This window comes from Macaca nemestrina, chromosome 2, assembly GCF_043159975.1.
Source record: "Macaca nemestrina isolate mMacNem1 chromosome 2, mMacNem.hap1, whole genome shotgun sequence".
In the NCBI taxonomy this organism is placed as follows: Eukaryota; Metazoa; Chordata; class Mammalia; order Primates; family Cercopithecidae; genus Macaca; species Macaca nemestrina.
The window spans coordinates 117,934,361-117,954,047 of NC_092126.1; the positions used below are offsets into that span (position 1 = coordinate 117,934,361).

The 19,687-nt window shown below is 40.2% G+C and overlaps 1 protein-coding gene across 5 annotated transcripts in view; it reads left to right on the plus strand.

Annotated features, from left to right (window-relative positions):
• The window catches only part of LOC105480634 (calcium voltage-gated channel auxiliary subunit alpha2delta 3), a 932,903-nt gene that overhangs the window by 246,742 nt on the left and 666,474 nt on the right, over positions 1-19,687 (plus strand). For all 5 annotated transcript variants that reach the window (XR_011620085.1, XM_071091908.1, XM_071091909.1 and 2 more), the window contains one exon: positions 19,057-19,116. Coding sequence is in view for 4 of the 5 variants with exons in the window: in XM_071091908.1 (XP_070948009.1) it covers positions 19,057-19,116 (60 nt within the window). In the remaining variant the exon portion in view is untranslated. The remainder of the gene's footprint in view (positions 1-19,056; positions 19,117-19,687) is intronic.

Below are 19,687 nucleotides of genomic sequence, written 5' to 3' on the forward strand. Positions count from 1 at the left end.
CGTCGTACCAAGTACGCCTGTAATCTCAGCACTTTGGAAGGCCGAGGTGGGAGGATCGCTTGAGCCCAGGAGTTCAAGACCAGCCTAGGCAATATAGGGACTTGTCTCTACAAAAACAAGCAAACAAACAAAACTCAAAAACAAATAGTAGTTATTTGATTACCTATTTGTCTCCTTTACTATTTTGTGCAGTCTTCAAAGGGAGATCTTACTAGTCTTTGCTTAATAAATAATGTTTGAACTTAACTACCATGTGAGAGAAAGAAAGAGAAGGGGAGAGGGGGAAAAGGGGGAGAGAGAGAAAGGAGTGGGGGGGAGAGAGAGAGAGAGAGAGAGAGAGAGCGAGCGAGCAAGAGACTGAGCACAGAACAGAGACACAGAGGGAGGGAGAGAAAACCCAGGTAAGTCACTGATCTTTTCTGCTTCATGCAAACTTGAATTTCTATTATATAACTGGCATATATAGTGTAATCAGTTTAATAATCAGCATACCTCCTGCCCCAAGGTAATATTTGGAAGTAGGGTTCTCTTATAGCCATCCTTCTTGCTGTGTTAATCACCTTGCTTACAATCCCCCCAAATAGTGAAAACTTAATTCATATAATTGAAGTAATCACAATAAGTATGCATATATTAGTGTCTCAGGGATCTGACAGGTCACTGTAAGAGTTGTTGAGTTTCGTTTGTTTCAGGCTTGAGACCTTATGAAGGAGCATTGTCTTCTTAAAAAAAAAAACCTGTAAAATAATTTAATGACACAAACCTATAAAAAACAAAATAAAACAAAACAGTGGTATAGAAGAGGACTAAGTTCATTCTTCTGGTGGGTGGGATTTGCCTTGACAGTGATAGGGAGCCGTGGCTGTGCAGGCAAGCCACCTGCATGTGCTCAGTGGTGTGGACACTGCTGTAAGTGACCGCTGGCGGGCCTGAGGAACTGGATAAGTCAGGGCCTTGACTTCTTCATAATCTCTTTCCCATTGTCCAGCTGCTGTCCCCACTGGACCCCCAGCCTCTGACCACCCTGGGTCACCTTTCCTCTGACACCTCTTTTATTTAGGATGAATCTCAGGCCTTACACTGATGGTCCAGGCTGGTCCCAGCTCTCCTCTCCACCCTTATCTCATTCTCTGCCCAGACAGGTATGCCCTCCATTCCCCGAGGGCATGTTAGCCTTTCCTACCTAGGACATCTGCCTTCTTTCCTCCGAACCTGCATCTGAAAGTTCATTCAGATTCTGTCTCTTCTGTGGTCTTCCTGGCCTCAGTAGTGGAAAGTCATCACTTTCTTGTTCAACCCTTATACCCCTAATAACTCGGACCTCTTATTTGAAGTCTGGCAAATAGCACTAGGCATAGTTATTATATTCATTATTATTAGATGTGACAAAAAATTCCTACAGTACAGACTGTGATAAGTAATTTATAGCTCCCTTCTGTGTGTGGCCATGTTTCTTCCGCATAGTAGATGCTTAATAAATATTTTCTGACTAATTAGCTTCATGCCCCTTAAGATTAGATGTTCTTAATTAAACATATCTTCATGTAGCGTATGAGCAATGGGAAAATGGTTTTTGGAATGAGGTGGGCTATAAACAGTAATAAATTATTATAAGCCTTTCAAAATGTTGCAAATCTATGATCTTTTTCTCCATTTGGTATTTACTTACCCTAGCAGTGAGAACTCTTTTAATTAGCAGTATTCACATTTTAGCTTTGGATTGACCTACAATTCTGCTAGATGCCATCAGACTTACAATTCTTAGATGCCAGTAGTTGAATATTCACCATGTAACACACTTCTAAGGATTTAAAAATTATGTTTAACTTACTTTTATCTCAATAATATTTATTTGGCATTTCTTGTTCACAGTTATTGCAAATGACAGTAATTCAGCTAGTTAATCTGAAATGGGTCGTTGTGCTAAAGACACATAAAAGATGCTAATTAAGAATCCAATCCATATATAAGGAATGCTTAAAGGAGATTTCAGTCTCTCCACAGATTTGCCTAATCTTCTGGTGAGCGGATGAGAACTTTTCTTCTGTTCGTGTTGACTGGCTGTCACAGCGGCACATTCTGTGGAGGTGGATTGTACCCACTAAGTTATTGGTGGCCAAGGACTCATTGTACCCATTAAAGAACACCAAACAACATTCTACTCTAATATACTAAAGACACTTTTTTGGTAACAGTTTTATTGAAATATTCACATACCATACAATTTTCCCATTTAGAGTATATAATTCAGTGGGTTTTTTTTTTTTTTTTTGGTGTATTCACAGTTGTACAACCATTACCACATTCAGTTTTAGAATATTTTCCTCACCCCCGACTAAAAAAAAAAAAAAAAAAAACAAAGAAAACCAATAAATACACTTTAACATTTATCCTTCAATCTCAGCATTCCTCCCAGCCCTAGGCATCCACAAATCTTTCTGTTTCTATGGATTTGCCTTTTTTGGACATTTCATGTAAATGAAATAATACAATACATGGTCTTTTGTGTTCTTTGATTTCTGTCACTGAGCCTATGGTTTTCAGGAGTCACTGCACTGTAGCACATCTCAGTACTCCACTCCTTTTTGTTGCTGAATGATAGTCCATTGTATGGATACATTCCAGTTTGTTGATCCCTTCATCAGTTCTTGGACATTTGGGTTTTTTCCACTTTTTGGCCATAATGATTGATGCTGCTTTGAACATTAGTGTATATGTTTTTGTTCTCATTTTCCTAGGAGTTGAATTGCTGGGTCATATACTAACTCTTGTATTTAACCTTTTGAATAAGTTTCCAAAGTGACCATACCATTTTACATTATTAGGAACACTTTACTATGAGAAAATAGGATAATATTGTACATAAGTGGGTTTCTACATTTGAAAACTACTATATTAAGTCACATTTCTGAATGTCTTCCATTGATTTTTTTTTCTAACAACTTTATTGAGGTATGTAGTTTATATATAATACAATTTTCTTATTTTAAGTATACAATTCATTGATTTTAGTAAATTTACCAAATTATATATGATTTTAGTAAATTTACCAAGTTGTTCCACACTGTGGTCATGGATGCACATCACATTGCATGCGTTTTCCTCTCTCCAAATTTTCATCCCTCCAGTAAGATCTCTCCTCCTTTTGACATTTATTTGATCTATTCATACTCATTTAAATTTATGATTTTTTAGCCCCAGTAGAAGCTGAGCCAAAGGACTCAGAAAACTTTGTGGTCATCAAACACAAAATCAAGAAACTTCTATCACTTTATTTTTTGTTCAAGTATTGAGAGGTTCACACTCTGATATCTTCAATTTTGAAATCAAGAAAGCTCCAAGAAATTGAAAGGTTTTTAATAACATGTTTGGTGGAAAAACCTGGCCTGAACTGACATGTGGATATGTGTAATATTTATTTATTATATTTAATATGAATAATTATTTGTCTACTCTAGAAATGTTAATATTTGATTATAGGGTGCTGGCCCCGACCTCTCTGGGGATGAGTTGTAACAAATACGTGTCATTTTACCTTTCTAAAATCCAAATAATCCTGACCTAGAGTAGCATGCCTGGCCCTAAGGGTTTCAGAGATGGGCTTGTGGGCGTGGGTTTGGTTTTCTTAGCCAGCACCTCAGAGCGAACAAGCCATCAGCTCCTTTGGACTGTTAAGGGGAAACTTAAAAACTTAAAAGCCACTAAAGTTCAAATCTATTTTATGAATTAACTCCAGCTATGTGGAATTGCTGATATTCAACTGTTTTAACTCACAAAGTGGCATTTTTGTTGGGTTTACCATTTCTCTGTGTGTCTTTTTCACAGTGAAAGAAGAGGGTGGGTGGCAGAGAGGGGAGCATGGAGTATTGTGCTGGAACCAAGACTCCACTCTGGTCATGTCAGAGCCTTGGAGAGTTGCCAGAGTCCCCACTGCAGGATGTAGGGTGAGGAGGGGAAAATACAAGCAAAACACGATGGGCCTCCAGAGCCATGCACGGAGTGCAGATGAGCATTGTATAGACACCAGAGAATTTCAGTTTCTACTGTCAGCTTACTTCTGTGTAAAATGGGTTTAGTCCTTCTTCCATTAGCTCTGTCTTTTCTTTAAAAAAAAAATCCTCAAATGTTTTATCACTCACATGTGTTCATACATCTGCTTATTTCTTTGTGATTTTGAAATAAAGTTATAATTAGGGTTGACAAAGGAGAAAGAATTGAAGCTGAGAGAGTCAAGTGTATGAATAACGTTCCATAAAAATTCAAACCCTGTGTGTAATTTCAGTTCATTACCTGGGCATTAAAAATGGGAGAGCCAGCTTATCCTTTAAGCTAGCTTCTCATCCTTGGAAATTTAAAATGCTAAGTTTGGTTCCAGAGGGTGAAAATGTCATTCCTTGAATTCAAGAGGAATGTATGAGAATTAGAATGGAAAAATAACAAAAGTGAGTTTCAGGCACATACATTTCATTCATAACACAGGCCCTTGTTTGACTCAGCCCCCTGGGGCTCAGAAGTTCATGTGCGCCCTATCATGCTAGTGTTGATTCCCTTGTTGCCCCATGTTTCAAGTTGGAACAGTCATCTTTTGAAAGTGTTGGGCAAAGTTTAGAGTCTTGGCCTCAGGATTTTATTTCTGCACTGGGGGAGGAAGGCTTCTTCTGAGGACCCTGAAGCTACCAGTGTGGTATTAATAGAAACCAGGGACTTGCGTAAAATGTTCAGGGACCAAAGTCAGGGGAATAGTCTTATTTTTCATTATTTGTTCTTGATTTCATTTGGAATAAGCTTCACATGTAAGTGCATGTGGTTGACTTTCCCTTGGAGAAGTAAAAGCCTGCTTGGTCCTGTTACACAGGGTCCTTCAGAAATCAGGTGACTCAGGTCATTTGGATTTTATTTTCAAGGCCCCTGGTATGTTATGAATGAACAAATGACAAAACAGTTGAAAACTGTGGTTTTTTTTTTTTTTTTATACTTTAAGTTGTATGCACAATGTGCAGGTTTGTTACATACGTACACATGTGCCATGTTGGTGTGCTGCACTCATTAACTCTTCATTTACATTAGGTATATCTCCTAATGCTATCCCTCCCCCCACCACACCCCACAACAGGCCCCAGTGTGTGATGTTCCCCATCCTGTGTCCGAGTGATCTCATTGTTCAATTCCCACCTATGAGTGAGAACATGCGGTGTTTGGTTTTCTGTTCTTGCAATAGTTTGCTGAGAATGATCGTTTCCAGCTTCATCCATGCCCCCACAAAGGACATGAACTCATCCTTTTTTATGGCTGCATAGTATTCCATGGTGGGTATGTGCCACATTTTCTTAATCCAGTCTATCATTGACGGACATTTGGGTTGGTTCCAAGTATTTGCTATTGTGAAGAGTGCTGCAATAAACATATGTGTGCATGTGTCTTTATAGCAGCATGATTTATAATCCTTTGGGTATATACCCTGTAATGGGATGGCTGGGTCAAGTGGTATTTCTAGTTCTCAATCCTTGAGGAATCCCCACACTGTCTTCCACAATGGTTGAACTAGTTTACAGTCCCACCAACAGTGTAAAAGTGTTCCTATTTCTCCACATCCTCTCCAGCACCTGTTGTTTCCTGACTTTTTAGTGATCGCTATTCTTACTGGTGTGAGATGATATCTCATTGTGGTTTTGATTTGCATTTCTCTGATGACCAGTGATGATGAGCTTTTTTTCATGTGTCTGTTGGCTGCATAAATGTCTTCTTTTGAGAAATGTCTGTTCATATCCTTTGCCCACTTTTTGATGGGGTTGTTTGTTTTTTTTCTTGTAAATTTGTATAAGTTCGTTGTAGATTCTGGATATTAGCCCTTTGTCAGATGGGTAGATTGCAAAAATTTTCTCCCATTCTGTTGGTTTCCTGTTCACTCTGATGGTAGTTTCTTTTGCTGTGCAGGAGCTCTTTAGCTTAATTAGATCTCATTTGTCAATTTTGGCTTTTGTTGAAAACTGTGGTATGTTTTAAATATATACATTTCACAAATTTCTGCTTTTTAACAAAGCATGCCTATATTATATATGTAATTGGTCTTTTCCTAAGCAAATTAAGGATACAGTAGAAAGAAATTATAATGCACTGTAGGATGTGTGGTCCAGGAAAGGGATGCAACTTTAAACAACTTTTCCTTCCAGTGCCATGGTATCTTTATGACTATATCTGTCATCCCTTCAGGAAATAATGTGAAAAGTCTAAGTTTAAGGTCCTTTGAATTGGAGGCTTGGGCTCAAAGGCTTTCGGATCCCTAGGAAGGATCCTGGAGTTGCCCTGAGCTGGGTCTTCTGGGAGCTTCCCAGGGCAGTTTTTATTACTACCTTCATTGCTATGAGCATGTTTTCATCTTAAAGCCTTCCTTCACCTTGCATTTTCTTCCTGCTATGGCCCAAATCGGTTTCTCAATATAAGAATCTGGATATTTTGTCCCAAACTTCCATCCATCCCACTGTCACTGCTCTCTGCACTTTGGCCCCCGCCCTGTGCTCTGAAGTGGTTCTTACACAGGTACCCTGTGGATCACTCAGTCATGTTTGATTAGAAAACAAAAACCCTTTAGGTTTTACTTTTTAAGGAATATCTTTAGGCATTTCAAGTAGGCAGGGGTTTAATAAAGGGAATTAAAGGCTTATTTGATAGAAAAACTGAGGGGTGAGGGTCAGGGACCTGCTGTATGAGTTGACAGATCTAGGAAGTGCTGCGGTCGCAGGAAGCCACCACCAACGATCTCCGGTGTCTGCAGCACGAGTGGGTAATTCGTGGGAGTGTGTCTGAATGACTGACCAAAGATGCCTGCCATCTGCAGATGCCCACGTACATGCCCATCACTTCCGCTGGAGAATATTGGTTTCTTCTCTTTCGGTTTGCAGCCCTCTCAAGAATCTGACCTGGAGCCCTGCTGGCAAGGGAGTCAAGAGCATGTGGTGGTAGGCCTCCAGCGCTACCGTAGAAGGCACAGCTTAGATGGTACTGAGAGTCGGCAGGCACTCTCCAACACACACCCTTAGTCACAAGATTGAATGGACTTCACTTTTAAAAACTTTCGATGCTTGTATTGCCTGGTCTTACTATGAGATTTTATCATACCTGCTAGCCCTTCTTTCATTTAGTGTTCCTCCTGAGCTCAGCTCCTTCTCTGACTGTTGCTAGACACCCCCAGGAGGCAGTACCAGGTAGTGAGTAAGGACAGCAAACTATAGGTTGGTGCAAAAGTAATGACCTTTGCACCCACCTAATAGTTCCGTCACTCTGCCTTTTCCCTTATTCTCTATATCCTACTGGCCTCCAAGTCCTGTAGATTCCTCTTCCTAAATAACTTTCAGATGCTCTGTCTTCAATCTTTCTCCTTATTGTCTTGGATCACCTTTTGCTCATTTGAGAACATCTAGATAACATCAATAATCAATAATATTTTACTGCTTAAAACTCTTCAGCCTCCTTTCTCACTAGCTCCCCAGCCCCGACACAGGCTCCCCTCCACATAACCTTCATACGCCGAGCCACTCGTAATTACCTGAACATGTCATGCCCTCTTTTGCCTTCTTTTGCCACTGCACTTGCAGTTCCCTCATCCTGGAAGGCCCTTCCTTTGTTTCCTGGGCTGGCTCTTGTCTTTCAGGTTTCAGTGTAGATGAGAAGCCTTCTTGTACCATCCGTGAGGAGCCTCCTTGTGCCCCGTAAGCCTGGTCTAATTTCTCCCTTGGTGTTCTGTAGAATTCCTTGCTTCCTCCTGTTAGAACCTTTATCATGTTGTGTTGCAGTTGCCTGCTTGTTTCTTTCCCACCCTGGACTCTAATGTGCTTGAGGGCAACAGCTGTGTCTTATAAACCTTATATTCCCAGACAAACACAGTGCCTGGCACTCAGTAGGGTGAGTAATAGATATTTTTTAAATTTGTCCAACTGCATTTTGAGCACTAGTCATATGCTCAGTGCTGCTTCGAGCACAAAGTGTGTCAACGTTTTGTTAGGGGATGGGTGTGACATCCTTGAGGAGGAGTCATTTGAGCTGCAGAGTGACCAATGAGGGGCAGCCAAACATACAAGGATCTAGGACAAGAGTATCCTTGGTCAAGAGAACAGCAGGATGACAGAGACAAGTTGATAGTGGTCTGGGGCCAGAAAGATGGCTGGGAGTTAGGATCTGAGGGTACTGGGCCAGATCAAAGGACCTTATGGGTCATAGTCATAATTAGTGGGAAGTCACTGGTGGGTTTCAAACAGGGAGCACTGCCATCAGAATTGTTTTTAAAAGGCTTTTTCTGGCAACCATGTGGAGAATGGGATCCAGGGCACTGAGTGCAAACTGGACACTTGTTAGGATGCTGAGGGTTTCCAGGGAAGAGATGGCTGTGGCTTTACTAGGAATATAACAGGGGAGAGGATGACAAAAGTAGTGAAGCATGGGGTGTATTTTGGAGGGAGAGCCCACAGGAATTGCTCATGGATTAAGGTATTTGTGGAATAAATGGCATTAAAGCAAGTGGTCTCTCTGCCTCAGTCTCTGTTTCAGGTTTATCCTCTTCTAAGTTTTTTCAGCACTGCTACCAGATTACTTTTGAAGATGAATTAAAGTTCAGGTCTGATCACGTGGGTCCTATGCCCCATGAGACCTCCCGCTGCATGCAGGCCACACACAGTACTCCTTAGCCTAGCTCAACACCCTTGCTTATCTGAGCCCCACTTGCCTGCCCTTTTGCACTCTCCCCCCTTCCCATTCCACACCTGCAGCTCTGCAGACAGGAGAGACTAGGCAGAGGACGCTCCCACCCTGGAGCCTTTGCTGCTCCTTCGCCGTCACCTCTCTCGGTCACCTGGCTGACTTCCACTCATCCTTTAACCCCAGCTCACTGTTGCATCATTTATGAGCATTCCTGCACTGGTGCTCTATGCCCTTGGTTTTCACAGCGCTATAACCTCTCTTCCCTTTGGTTTCCCTTTGGTGTAAAGTTAGGATGGCATCTGTGCTTTGTTTTATAGAGCGGTTGTGAGGATTCACAGGATTCAATGACTAAAGCATGTAGGACAGCTTGACACATAGTCCAGGGAGTGTGAAGCTCAATACTTGCTCTTATCATCTTGTGTGGCCCTCCTAGCCCACGCCACGTTATCTAATTATTTGCCTCCCCTCCCAACTAAACCGTGTGAGAATGCCATTATCTTCATAGCATCATCCCCTAGCGTAATACTTCCCACATAATTAATCATCATCATCATCAGCAATAAGAGATAACATTAGTGGACATTTACTCTGTGCCAAGAACGTTGACTCAGAGAGGTATTATAAAGTTGCTGGAGGCAGGATTTGAATTCAGGTTGTCAGACCTTGGGGCTGTTGCCTGGACCAACACAATATGTTCCTTCCCAAACCGAAGTTGCCTGGTAAGCATTTGGATGGATAGTTGGAAGGAAGGAACAACAAGGGAATTGGAACAGATTTTTCTCTGCTTCAAATTTATATAAAAATCCATCTTGAGAAGGTAAAGTCTGAATGGACATGGAAATTGTTAGTGTTATTTCGTTTTCAAGGAGAAAGAAAAATTTTCTTCCCTGGCCATAGTTGGGGCCTGGGGTCTAGGAGCTGCCTGCCACACTCACCATCCTGTCCAGTGTCTCACAGGTGCCATCTGTCAAAGGAGCTTGCTTTGGCAAACAGTTTAATTTCTGTGTTTGTGCCATTCTGAGGACATCAGTCAAACCCTTCCATAAAGGCCTTTGCCTCATTCCATTTTCAGCCTCACTGATCACAGATTTTACCTCTGGAGCTGAAAAAGAGAGTGGTGAATTCTGAAAACCTGCCCTTAAGGAGCAGATGCATAGCCTTGTGTTTTCGAACACAAGATTTGGAGTCCTTTTCTTGGCAGCAGAATTAACTTTCACATAACCTCCATGTAACTGTGAACTTGGGGAGCTGTTCCAAGTTCTCCGCATATGAGAGCCAACCGTGGGAGGCAGTGACTCTGTGAAGTTTCCTTGTTTCAATCAAGCTGTTTTATGCTGGAAAATCTTGTCTCTTCCTCTACCCTGTCTTAATAATATTTTACACTTGTGTGGAATCCTTTTGGAAATTTTTGTATATATGTTCTTACCAGATTCACACACTGAGGTACAGACTAAAGGTTATATTATTTGTGTCCATCAGATTAGAAAACCCAGGACTCAGTTAAGACTTACCCAGAGTCGGTGAGTAGGAAGACCTGGATTCAAACTCTTGTCCTTGATTTCTGAGACCTGTTCTGACTCTACTGTAACAAAATGTACCCCAAACTTAAACTTCTTGAGGCCTAAGACTCAGTTATGTAGTTATTGGGGTTCCGTTCTTGGTGATGTTCTTGTTACCTAATAAGTTCTCAACAAGTACTTGCTGAGTTAAACAGAAGTGATAGAAAAGTGATACAACCAGGAATGGGAACTCTCTGTAGGACAGATTTCCTTACCACCACCAACACCTTGTCATGTTGGCTGTGACTTATCTGGGGCAGATGTCCCTGTCTTCCTTGGCTAGTTGGGCAGTACCTTCAATACTCTGCCATTGTGAGTTCTAGTCAACACCTTCTGAGTAAGCCCTGGAAAGGTATAATTAAGGGCTGAAACAGAATTTTATTCACCGCAATCAGAGGCCTCAGTGATAGGAAAGTTTCTTTCATTTTGGAGAACAAATGTTCATCCTTCAGGTCAGCGGTCCCCAACCTTTTTGGCATCAGGGATCGGTTTCATGAAAGACAGTTTTTCCATGGGGGAGTGAGGGATGGCTTTGGGATGAAGCTGTTCCACCTCAGATAATCAGGCATTAGTTAGATTCTCTTAAGGAGCGGAGCGTGCAGCCTGGATCCCTTGCATGCGCCGTTCACAATAGGGTTCGTGCTCCTATGAGAGTCTAATGCTGCTGATCTGACAGGAGGCTTAGCTCAGGCAGTGATGCTCGCAGACCCTCCACTCACCTCCTTCTGTGCGGCCCAGTTCCTAACAGGCCACCGACCAGTACTGGTCCGTGCTGGGTTTGTGGGCTCATGCCTCAGATGACATAATGTCATAGTCCCCATTCATTGTGGACTATCCCCTTGAGAAGTTAAAGATAGTTCCATTGTCCACAAAGGATATAGTGCAGTTACCTCAGAACTGAAGGGTCCTGAGGGGACTTTTTAAGTTTCATGGTTAAATAGCCTTGATTTTGATAATCAACTCTAAAACATTCCCAGGAGAGCTAAGTAAGCAGAAGAACGTTATTTAAAACACTGGGTCATTTGGAAAAATTACTTGGGCTGAAATCAAAGGTTGTCTCTTCTTCCTACCTCTCCCTGAGCTGCCTTGGCCCTTGGGCAGCCCTTTGAATAAAGTTTGGCTGTTTCCATCTTCAGCAGCTCTGCAAATGTTGCACTTTGGCAAATGCAGGCTTAGATGTAGAATGTGATGGCTTTGGTTTGGAAATTGGCCATCCACACTGATAACGGGTATTAATTTAATCAGCCTCAAATTGATAACAGGTATCTCTTGTGGAAACAAAGATAATTTGTTATTGATTGTGATCGTGTCTTCTGATGTAAACTCCAGGCTTATTTTGTCTTGTAAAAGGCCAGTGTAGCCTTATACAATCTGAAGGAGACAGGAAAGGGGAGGAGTGAAGGAAGGGAAGAAAGCTCCCCACATACACACACGATGTGTTTTCTCTATTGTTCTGTTACCTGCTTTCTCTAGAAACTTTATAGATTTGCTTTTATAATCCACTTTGAAATGTTTGCCATTTTTAAAGCAGAAGCAATTTTTGCAGCTTTCAGGCAGAAGGTCATTTTATACAAAATGTTCATTCATGTGCAACAAAGCTTATTTCTTCTACAGGAACAAAGAAATAATGAAGCCTCCTTAAAAGCTGTGTTTCTCCAAAGAAATGATCATCTTGATAGTTGGTGATTTATATGTGCCATTTCTATTGGAATCGAAAAATAAAAACATTTGTATCAATAAGGATTACTGAATATTATTAAGGTTTCAGCTATGACTCTAACTGCAGTTGCAGCATTGCAGGGTGGCAGGGAAAGGTGTGTTGGCTTTCTTCTTGTCTAACTGTGTCCATTTCTGCAGGTTTTTCATTTTGCCTTGGTTTATTACCTGATGGTCATCCAGTCATTGATGTAGCCTCTGTGTAGGTCCCGGAGCACTAGCTGTTTCCAGAATATTTCTCTTAATTGCTGTTTCCAGAACATTTTCATACCTCCAAAACTTTGTGTGAAATGTTCCTATTGGCTTGAATGTTCTTTCAGCACTTCTCTTTCTCCTGCATCCTTCCTGTTCTCCTTCAGAGCTCAGCTTAAATGTCATGTCTTCTGGGAAGCTTCCTTGGTTTCCTGACAGCATTCTTTGTCACTTGTCCCTTCTCATTGAAATAGCTATTTTCCTTGTGTGTCCTTCAACATTCTGTAAACCATCTTACGTTTTTTTCATGGATCACTGTTGGTACCCATCCGACACTTCAGGAAATATTCATCCAATTGCTCTAGCTACAAAGCAGCAAAGATTAATCTGCATTGTTACAGAGTGATAAAAAAAGCTCTATCCCAAGGACAGAGGGAAAGGAATCTCAACACCAGAAGGAATGAAAATGTAAATCTGAACAACTTAATTTCTCCAATGTAACAGTTCTTAAATGGATGATTTCTGACCCTTGGTACAAGACAAGAGTTTGAAATAAGTCCGGGAAACAAATCAATCTCATTTTGCCAGGGTTCCTGGAAACATCTTTTGATGTGCTAAGTGCCCTTAATGAGGGTAGAGATTTTTCATTTTAATCTGTGATTGATTGAGTTTGAAATCTGTGACTGTGGAGAGGACTTAGATCTCCTCTGTCTTCACTTCTGTAGACTGTCAGCACGTCAAGTTCAAGCCCTGCTCTGTAACACGCTGCTGGGATAGCATTAGTTCCAGGTACACACTGATGGACAAATGGTGTAACTCTTTCTCCATCAAACTCTTGCCCTTAAAGCAAAAGCCACTGAATCTAGGGTAACAGTTTAACCATGCCGCTCTGGGTATGGTTGTGATAGTAATTACTACTATTTCTTGACTGCTGTGGCCATTTTTCTACACATTGAACTCTTGTTGATTCGAAGGAAGAGTCATGTGATCTCTAACTCTGGTATTAATGACAATTCAATAACTAACTACAAGATAACCCTTTGTGTAGCCCAAATCCATGTTCATGATTATAGATTGGAGTTCCCCCCATTTGAGCTTAAACCTTAATTGAGAAAGAATTATGTATTCTTTCCAGAAAAAAGGCAGTAAAAAGCCTGGTATGAGTATTCAGTGTGTTGTTGCAAAACATTAAATGAAAACCACTAGATGTATTAAGTGCTTTGAAATCTTTATTAAATTCCAACAGCCCATTATAACAGCATTTTATAACCCAAAGCTTTTTAGCTTTAACATAAGAAATAAAAATAACTTTTTACATTGCGATTCCATATGGTTTTTATATTTCTGTTTTGTTTTGAGGATTTTCATTCATAATTGTCCCTTCCCCCCATTGTAGGGATTTTTGTTTGAAATTTTCTTTATTTGTACACAATTTGTTCATTGTGATGAAATCAGGAGTCCAGCAGTTAAGTTACTTTGGTAGTATAGTACCATTTTCCATTACCTTCCCACCTCTCACCGCGTATTTCTTTCTCTCCTTTCTCCACTTGTTAAGCCAAAATGGCCAGGAACAAAAACATGAAATACATGAGGACAAAAGAATCATTTTCTTCTTCTGATCCAGTTTTTACTTAGACATAGTGTCCGGTTTTCCCCTTCTGGCCCATGATGGAAAGTTTGACCTCTACCATGTCTTCAACGCTAGTCCTGATTTAAGTGTTGTGGGGAGGAAATGGGACACTGTGCATTCTGTAATGTTGTGTGGATATATATAGGGTCATTGTAACAAGAAATAAGATGTGATTTTAAATGAAATGCTTTAATATCCCTGCTATTCCCCTTGGCAGCTTCGCCTTCACCAAAGCTATAAGTACTATCTGTGGTCTATGGCTTCTAGCATTGTCTATTTATAAAGATGGCTCTTGTTTGTATTTATTTCACTAAAAGGCATGAGTTATATAGAAATATAAAAAGCCAGTGAAATGTCCATCAACTCATGAATTACGACCTTTTACTTTATAGGTGCTTTGTTCCAAGTCCAGGATGTATATTCCAGTGTAGTGTTACCATTTTTATTGAGTAAGGAAAAGCTTTGGCATTAAACAAGGGACAAAAGATTTGTGGACAATACTGCTGTTTTCTCTTACCTCAAAGCTCAGTTCCGAAGGCTGGAGTCTTCAAAGCCATTTTTGTTTCCAGTGTTCACGTTTAATTAAAAACCACATTCACAATTGTATAATCCCATCTGTGGACCTAAAAAAGGAATTCATATAAAAGAAAATTAACATTATTATTAAAAGTATACTGCCTTTATAACACGTATAATAGAGTAACAGTTTTCCCCAGGCTCACTGGCAGTTTCTTATATAATAACTAAAATATTAGCAAATTTAATGGATTTTTCTTACCTGCAAATTTGTTTTAAAAACATATTTCATTGGATTTAGATGATTATAATGACATTTGCTAAGGAAAGAGATGTCAATAATAGGCTGTTACTTTCTATTAGCAAGCATCAGAAATTGAAGTTTTATGGTCTTGACTTTGTTAGATGATGAATCAATGTATTTTAATTTTATTAACTGGAGAAACTTGGCCAGGCACGGTGACTCACGGATGTAAACCCAGCACTTTGGGAGGCCCAGGTGGGCAGATCACCTGAGGTCAGGAGTTTGAGACCAGCCTAGCCAACATGGTGAAATGCCATCTCTGCTAAAAAATACAAAAATTAGCTGGGGGTGATGGCACGTGCCTGTAGTCCCAGCTACTCAGGAGGCTGAGGCAGGAGAATGGTGTGAACCCGGGAGGCGGAGCTTGCAGTGAGCTGAGATCACGCCATTGCACTCCAGCCTGGGCGACAGAGTGAGACTCCGAGACTCCGTCTCAAAAACAAAACAAAACAAAACAAAACAAAAAACAGTAGAAACTTCTGTCCCCATGAATCTGTTTTCGTTTTTTTTTTTTTTCTGAGATAGGGTCAGACGTTCTGTTGCCCAGGCTGGAGTGCAGTAGTGTAGTCTTGGCTCACTGCAGCCTCTGCCTCCTGGGCTCAAGTGATGCTCCCACCTGAGTTTCACCGCTAGCTGGGACTACAGGTGGGCGCCACCATGCCTGGCTAATTTTTGTATTTTTTGTAGAGATGGGGATTTGCCATGTTGCCCTGGCTAATTTTGAAGTCCTGGGCTCATGCGATCCGCCTGCCTCAGCCTCCCAAAGTGCTGGGATTACACCACACCCAGCCTGTCTTAGGTAAATCTATGGAAGATGGTTTCCTACTTAAGTAACATTTCTTTTAATTTGTTTAGCTTTGTGAGAGTGCTTTCAGAGGAAAGATTACTGTCCTTTGTTCTTTCCACAAGATGCATAGTTCTTGATGATGTGCCATTTTTCCTGACTGTCTTACACAACAGCTGAGCCTGTTTGGGGAGGGCATCCCCTGAGTTCACCCAGAAAATGTAGGCCTGTCTCCCATTGGCATCAGAGGGCAGGTTGGGACAACCTGGTGGGTGCTGTGTACAGGGCGTATCCATTCGAAGAGCGCTTTTCTGGGATACCCATTTGCTTCGTAAGAAACAACCATTACGTGTAGCTGCCGGTTGATTATCATTTCTTGAATCATGTTTCCTAAAGCTTTCTAGTGAGAATGATGGAAAAAATATCTTCATGGATCAAGAAAGAAATATGTGGGGGTAAATTAAGTTTTAAAAAAGGCATGCAGTGCTTGCTTCAGCAGCATATATACTAAAATGGGAGCAATCCAGAGGAGATTAGCAAGGATGACATGCAAATTCGTGAAGAGTTCCCTATTAGGAAAAAAAAAATAAAAAGGCATGCGGCAAATTTAACTTGAACATGAACATAAAAACTTGCTAGCCGGTCAAATTCTCATGTATTTACTTCACTCAGCACAGAATGCAGTGTTCTGGTTGCTCTTAGTAGTTACTTCAATATTATCAGATGCTTTCCAGTGTTACCTTCTTATATTGTTACCTACTTTGTATTGCAGTGTTCATTGTTGAAATATACTTTGTTTTGCTATATAGGAATAGGTTACATAGTTTGCATGACTGTGCAGTATACATATACATACACATACACACATATGTAAATACAATATATATGAAATACATTTCATGCATACTGTTTTGTGATGATTTCAACTTGCCTGTTATTTTCATCCTGTTCTCTTTTTTGTTGGTCCTACACGACTTTATTATTATTTTTACCTTTCCAATTCTTTACTTTTTTCAGTATTATCTGTCTTGATAATTGTGTAGTTTTACTTTATCTTTTGATCATTTAAACATTTTATCAACTTTTTTTCTCTAGATTCTCAGTGTGTAGACACCATTAAAAATCTACTTTTGTGTGTTGAAATAAATAAATGCTCAAAATGCATGATTTGTTTTGATAATGTAAGTATTCAGACATGCATAATATTTATACACATTCTGTAAAGCTCAATATATAACTGATTTCATGATACATGCATAGAAATTCCAAATCTATTACAAAGATTGAGAGAATATGCTCTCAGAAACACATAGTTTTCCTTCATTTTATCTATCACTGCCTGTCACTCATCTGTCAGGATCCACAATATTTTTGCAGATTGTGCCATGTGATCCCAGAAGGCTGACAAGCTTCATTGACTAGGGTGATTCTAGGAAGACGGTGACCCAATGAACGCGTGGGGCCCACTTACCTGATCTTTGTAGATTGTTCCTCTTCTTACTTTTCTGTTTCTCATCCCTTCCATCTTATGTCTTTTTTTCTGTAAAGAATTTTATGTCTTAAAGTGACAGTGTTTTAGGTAGGAATACATAAGTTTTGTTTTTTGTTTTTGAGACAGAGTCTCACTCTGTCGCCCAGGCTGGAGTGCAGTGGTGTGATCTCGGCTCACTGCAGCCTCTGCCTCCTGGGTTCAAGTGATTCTCCTGCCTCAGCCTCCTGAGTAGCTGAGACTACAGGCATGTGCCACCACACCTGGCTAATTTTTATGTGTTTTGTAGAGATGGGTTTTTGCCATGTCGTCCAGGCTTGTCTCTAATTCCTGACCTCAGGTGATCTGCCCACCTCTGCCTCCCAAGGTGCTGGGATTACCGATACGAACCCACCATGCCTGGCACATAGATTTTACAAAGTTAAATAAGAGTTGAGAAACCTTGGAGGTTTAATCAAGCGTCAGGAGTGAGGTGAGGAATGGGATGAATGTTATTTTTATTTTATTTATTTATTATTTATTTTTTTATTATTGTTTATTATTATTTATTTTGAGAACCAGTGGTTCTCAAACTTTAGTGACATCAGAACTACCTGCAGGGCTTGTTAGACCAGATTGCTGGTCCCCACCTCCAGAACTTTTGATTCGGTTCTGAATCAGAAAAACCCAGAAAAAAAACGGGATGGGCATTTCTACAAGTTCCCAGGTGAAATTGATCCTGCCAATGTGGGACGGCACTTTGAGAAGCACTGCTCTGGGGTCACCACTTTTTGTATTTTCAGGTGAGGAAACTGAGTCTCAGACAGAGGAAGGGTCCTGCTCCAGATTTCACACCTGTAGTGAGTTAGCATCTAGAAGAGGATGAGGACCAGGTCTCCTGGCTCTAGCCTCTGATGTTCTCTGGGGATTGTTCTTTGACCAGTAAAGGAAAAGCCCTTCCTGACCTTCTGATCAACTGAAGATAGTGTGGGAAATCACATTTCCACCCTTCCCAAATTCCTGTCTGTGGGCAGCACTGTCTCTCGCTCGCCTGTCTCTTCCTTTGTATATCCTGTGGAGAAAGTGGGCTTTGGTGCTCTATACTGCTGCTTAAAGTTACCCGAATATATTTCAGCCTCTTCACTTCCGTATCCAATTTAATAATTATTCATGGGACATTTGTCTGTCGATGTGTGACCATTTAGAGATTAATATTAATGCCATCGTTTTTCACACATGGCCTATTAAACTCAGGCCTACATTATGTCAAGAGAAAGCAAGTTAGAGACAGCATAGGATACAAGAGTGACCATGAGAAGATAGAAATGGTCAAATTTTTGCTTGGATCTAAGATTTGCCTTTTAGTTTGTTGTAATTTCAGTGAAATATTATTTCACCACATGAGTTTTGTGCAATATCCACTAGCCTGTATTTTCAAGGTGGGAAATATCTTCTTGTTGGCAAATTCAAATTAAAGTAAAAATGATTTTGATTGTTGAGTAATTATCTAAATGAAGGCATCATGAAATGGGTTTCATAAGACTATTAATGTGTTGAACTTCGCTGGCTGAGAAGAATAACAAGAATTGTGTTCTTGTGGGTGCTGAGTATTCGTTTAATTTAAGTGATTGCTTTTTTGAGTTGCAGATTGTCACAGTGGCATTGATGGACCATAAAATGCACATAACTGTCACCTGATAATTACATATTAGAACTGGGTACAGAAAGAATTGACCTTGAATGTTTGAGGGAATTAAAATAAGTACTCTTTTCCAAAATATTGGGGAAGAAAGCTAGCCCACTTAAAGTTAGACTCAATTCAAGGCAATAAATCTTGACTAAGGGCCTTCTGTACCTAAGAATGCACTATTCTAGGTGGGTTTTGGATCTGCATTGGGCCTTAAGGGCCAGTATCTGAATTGTTATGTAAATGGATGCAGAATACGTGTGCATTTATAAATGTGTACATAACAATAAATATTTATTGGAAGAATTATTGATTGAATGATGAAGGCAGAAACCAAATGTTGACACTGATGTGATTATTTTCAGTTTCATGGGAGCAAAGGCATCAGGTCACAATGTATGAACCATGATATAATCTGTCACTTTTGGTCAGTGGGGAGATGGGGTTCAGGCCACAATTCTGATCCTTAATGCTGTCTTCCATTTTTTTTTTTTTTTTTTTTTTTTTAGCGTCTGGTGGAGGCTGCAGAAGAAGCACACCTGAAACATGAATTTGATGCAGACTTACAGGTAACTGATTATAGTTTGAGTTAAATTGTTTTGTGTGTTTCATGCCAAAGGAGAAGTACCAGGTATACCAGGAATACTGATTTTTCAGTGATTGGGAGGGAAAGACTTTTGTGAGGATGGTATAGAGTTCAGTAAATGTGCCTATCTTTGACAGGATTCTTAAGCAATTGTCAACCACTTTCTAACAATGACAATTATAATGGGTGATGCCAAACACTCACGTGTGTGTAATCAGATTTCAATAAACTATTCCCCAATTTAGGAGGAGTTAACTTGGTCAACTGACAATAATCACCAGATCTCTCAATGGTAAATTGATAAGATAGCAGAATATATCCAAACCCCACTTGGCTGGCTGCATTTTGGAATGCAAGTGACTGAAAGCAATACTGTGATGGATCTATCCTTGAATTGATTGGTAATAAAATTTAGAAATTAAATCATTCACTGATTTGAGATTCAAACATCCATCTCATTAATTTCTTGCAGTAGATCTTGCACCTGATCATGACATAACTATGTCTGATTGAGAAGGATTTTGATGTTGATGTGTATAGAAAACATAGTAAAG